Genomic DNA, 4,049 nt, shown 5'->3' with positions numbered 1-4,049 from the left:
TTTAATATGTTCACCGTTACATTTTTATCCTGCTTTGTTTCAGAATTTCGTGTCGCTGACAGCGAGTCCGACTGAAAGAGTCCTGAACTGTCACGACCCAAATAAATAAAGTGAATAAATAAAAAAACATCTGGTCTGGAAACGTCACGTCACAACGCGTCACAAAAATTATAGTAAATCTATTGTAGGAGCAAATGTTCTCATTAAACTTCAATAGTTTTCTGTGTTTTCAGAAAAAAAATCTTCAGTGTCGATAATTTTGGGATTAAGAATCTTGGGTTTGTTGTAGTTTTAATGTTTTATTTGACTGCTCGGTTACAACGGCGTCGCTGGGAAACTGGGACCAACTCAAGACTAAAGAACACGACACATGAGTACTGTGTGAACCAACGTAAATAGAATTTAGCTTAGTTTAGTTTTGTTTAGCTGATTAGTTGATTCACCGTGAAATTAATTAGCAACAGTTCTGATCACTGATGACGACAAAGATTTCCTGATTCCAGACTCAAACGACTGGCAGACGAGTTCATGACAGAATTTGTCTGTTGCAGGTCGATGCCAGAGCAGCTCTCAGGATGAATCCACTCGCCGCCCTCAGCATCGATCGCTCTGCTCTGGTCGGTGAAAACCTTCGTCCTCACGGAGGAGTTTTCTATCCTGGCATCCATCCCCTCTCTGCTGAAAAGCCCCTGCAGCCTGGATCCAACCTCCCATTTGGCTACGAGCTTCTGTACAAACCAGATGTGACCCTGCTGGACGGACAGAAACTGGCCAGTGGATACGTCGGTCTGTATAAGAGTCCAGCTTCGGGGCCACAGAAGCCTTTGCTTGTGCAGACTGCAGGAGGTGAAGGTCTGAGATTGGACCGCCGAGTTCTCCCCAACGACAAGCAGTTGGAACTAGGCCTGAATGGTGCCGGTAGTTTCCTGCGGCTGCCCTGGATCAGCCCCTATGCTGATGCTACCATGTACCCCTTCCTGGACATGGCTTACAAGGCCTCCTTCCTGTCCCAGCCGTCACCCTTCATCCACCAGCAGATGGCTTATCAGGCTTTGTGTTCCAGCAGGGCGGGAGGCAGCACACCTGGCGAGGACAGACTCTTTTACCTGCCTTCTTATATCTCCTCCCCACTCTGTCCACCAATCAGATTGTCATCAGGTGCTTCATCATTGCCCCACTGCCAGGACAAGAACCTGCAGGGCCTCGGTCCTCATCAGGAACCTTCTGCCTTCAGCTCCGGTCCTCAGATCCACCAGGAGACCCCGATTGTTCATCACACAAAGTCCAGTCAGAACACCTCCACCAAGAACACTCTGAGCAAAAGCAGCATTGGAAGCAGCACTGCTCATGTTAGCAGTTCAGCTAGCAGCGCTGCTACATCGGCAGGCTCGGTTCCCCCACATCAACCCCACAGCAGCTCCACGGACCTCCAGAAGTCCCTTTACAGAAGCACTTCCTCATCCTCAGCCTCACTTTCAGCCTCTCAGCCCTATTACATGAGCTCAGACAGCAACAAAACCAAAGACAGCAGCTCAGACCACAGGAATGCAGAAAGGTGTTCATCACCTGCAAAGATGCTGCTGAACAGAACTGTACCTCAAAAGGCTGCCAAACCCCCCACAGAAAAACCTTTAGATTTGTCTGCCAAAGAGTTGGAAGGATTCCCAAATGGATTCCCTCCCAAGTTAGAGGCTCTGGCCAAGTTGGGTTATTTACCCCCATCCGGTTATGAGCTGCGAGCCGGTCAGGACCAGAACCTCCAGGAGGTTCTCCTCCCACCTGTTGGTACAGCAGCAAAGACTCCAGATCGTCCTGACAAGATCAACACTGCACCTTCCACTTGGGTTCCTCCGGTTCCTTCCTCCAACGTCGCCTCCCAGACCACGAAAAATAAGAGTGTAGAAAATAGTCCTCCTCAGCCACAGCCTCCCAGCTCACCTGGTTCCTCCACAGCTGAGTTAACCAGTGTTCCCAGTCCGGCCTCAGGGGGGCGTCCATCTGTGATGCCTCCTTCCCCGCAGTCCAAAGCTGGATGGCCACAAGTCTCCCCTATCGATTCTGACAAAAGTCCTAACAGCAAAGAAGAAACTTGCTCTGGAAAACAGGACATTGGTCCAGTTACGCCTGAAGCTTCAGACAACAAACTTTATCCTCAACAGCAGCCTCGTGTGGAAAACGAAAACTCATCCAGCCAAATCTATGGTGACTCCTACCTCCCTCCAAGCTTAGGTTACACCAACCGCTACATCCCATATTCAGTTGCAGAGAACATGTCCCTGCGCCGCATCTCGATTCCAGGCAAAGGACCTACGTTCTCCCATCCACTGCTACTTGGAAGCAGCAACTTTTACCCACCTCACATTGCACCAAAACATGGCCTCCAGTATGGAGTGCATCCGTACCAGAACCCCCAGGAGACGGCCAGCACTCCCATGTCGCTTTATCCAAGTCTTGAAGGCAAAGACCAACCTGAGAACAAGTCAAAAGTCAAGGACAAATTCTGGAATGCAGAAGCGAACAGGAACCATGAAAGGCCAAATGTTGACAGCGAGAGAGACAAGTCCACGAACCAAACCACAAAGTCTTCAGGCAAAAGCCTCACAGGCATCAGAGATGACATAGTTTGCATCGACTTGGTGCGAGATGATGTAGATGAAGATTCGTCTACCAACAAGCGCAGCTCCACGTCCATAAAGACAGAGGATTTGTTCAAGCAGGGCGGCAGTGGATGTAACCAGATCCAGGACAAAGAGCCGTGGCCTCACAAAAGCCAGAATACAGAGCAGAGACTGGACTCGATGCCCCACAGTCCTGTTCACCACAACTCCTCCTCACCTCTCTTAGAGGAGTTGGCAGAAGAGGAGGAGACACTCAGTCCATCTCCAGAGATCCCAGAGGAGCAGACGATGCGATGTGCCCGGACTTCTTCACAGCAGTTTTCTAGGAAATGTAAAACTCTAAACGTTGGGGACTTGATGATGAGTGTTCCCAGTGGTGGGAATAGTGCCTCCAACAAATCAGAGGCTTCAGGAAATAAAAACGTCACACCTCAGATAAACGCTTCCAAAGACGGCAACTCATCGGTTCCTGGAAGCAAAGAAAGTTGTTTTGGTGAAGCCCCCAGTTCTAGCAACACGGAAGCAGTCAGGAACCCAAAGAGACCAGATTATGGATTCAATTCAGAAGGTCCAGTCAGCAGCAGTAGAGAAGGAACATGTGGAGATCTCAGTCCTCAGGTTCCATCATGCAGGAGTTTAAATCCAGCTGGAGGAGTCATGACTACGAGGCCTCCATCAGGTGTCAGCACCAACCCAAGAAGCTCCACCTGTGATGGAAATGCTAATTTCACCAACCGGAGTTTCATGGGACCATCTTGCAGAAATCTGAGTTTGAAGGCTGAACCCAGAAGTTTCAGTGGCCCAACTGGTGGTAACTTTACCTGCAGGAGCATCAGTCCACAGTTTACAAACAGTGAAAACCACAACGCTGTTCAGCCAAACGCAAACCTCAGACCTCCGGCATCCAGAAAGAACTTCAGCAGTCCAAGTTGTGGAGGTTCTGTCTCTGAAGCAAACAGTAACCTTAAGGGTTCCACATATAGAGGCATTTTACCTCAAGGTCCAGCCAGTCAGAACCTTCCACTCACCAATGGAGGCTTCCCCAGGACGTCTGCAGAGGTGCTTCCAGAGCCGCCGGTAAACAAAGACCTCAGCTCCGGTGAGACGGTTCCGATCCAGACCAGTGCCGCCTGTGGAGGCGGGACAATGGACTCCAGCGTCCAGGATGGTTTGGATCTCCTGGCAGATGAAGACGAGGGCGGCAGCAGAAACCGGCGCTCTGGCCTCACCAGGCGAATCGCCAACTCGTCCGGCTACGTGGGCGACCGGATCAAATGTGTGACCACGGAGCTGTACGCCGACTCGAGCAAACTGAGCCGAGAGCAGAGGGCGCTGCAGGTACGTCCTGAAGATTTAGCTTTAGAGAGACTGATCTTCAAGGTGTCTGTCTGTGGACGTTTCGTCTCTTTGTGGTTCTTTTGTGTCTCTGTG

General features: G+C 50.4%; 1 protein-coding gene across 1 annotated transcript in view; it reads left to right on the top strand.

Moving 5' to 3' along the window:
- Positions 1 to 575: 575 nt before the first annotated feature.
- Positions 576 to 4,049, top strand: part of LOC103366573 (BCL-6 corepressor-like) — a 25,150-nt gene continuing 21,676 nt past the window's right edge. The window contains exon 1 of the mRNA XM_008294343.1: positions 576 to 3,956. Within this exon, the coding sequence (XP_008292565.1) occupies positions 576 to 3,956 (3,381 nt within the window). The remainder of the gene's footprint in view (positions 3,957 to 4,049) is intronic.

The sequence above is a fragment of the Stegastes partitus genome, unplaced genomic scaffold (genome assembly GCF_000690725.1).
Source record: "Stegastes partitus isolate 25-593 unplaced genomic scaffold, Stegastes_partitus-1.0.2 Scaffold954, whole genome shotgun sequence".
In the NCBI taxonomy this organism is placed as follows: domain Eukaryota; kingdom Metazoa; phylum Chordata; class Actinopteri; family Pomacentridae; genus Stegastes; species Stegastes partitus.
Note: the sequence above shows the minus strand (reverse complement) of the source record. Positions and strands in the feature narration are given on the sequence as shown.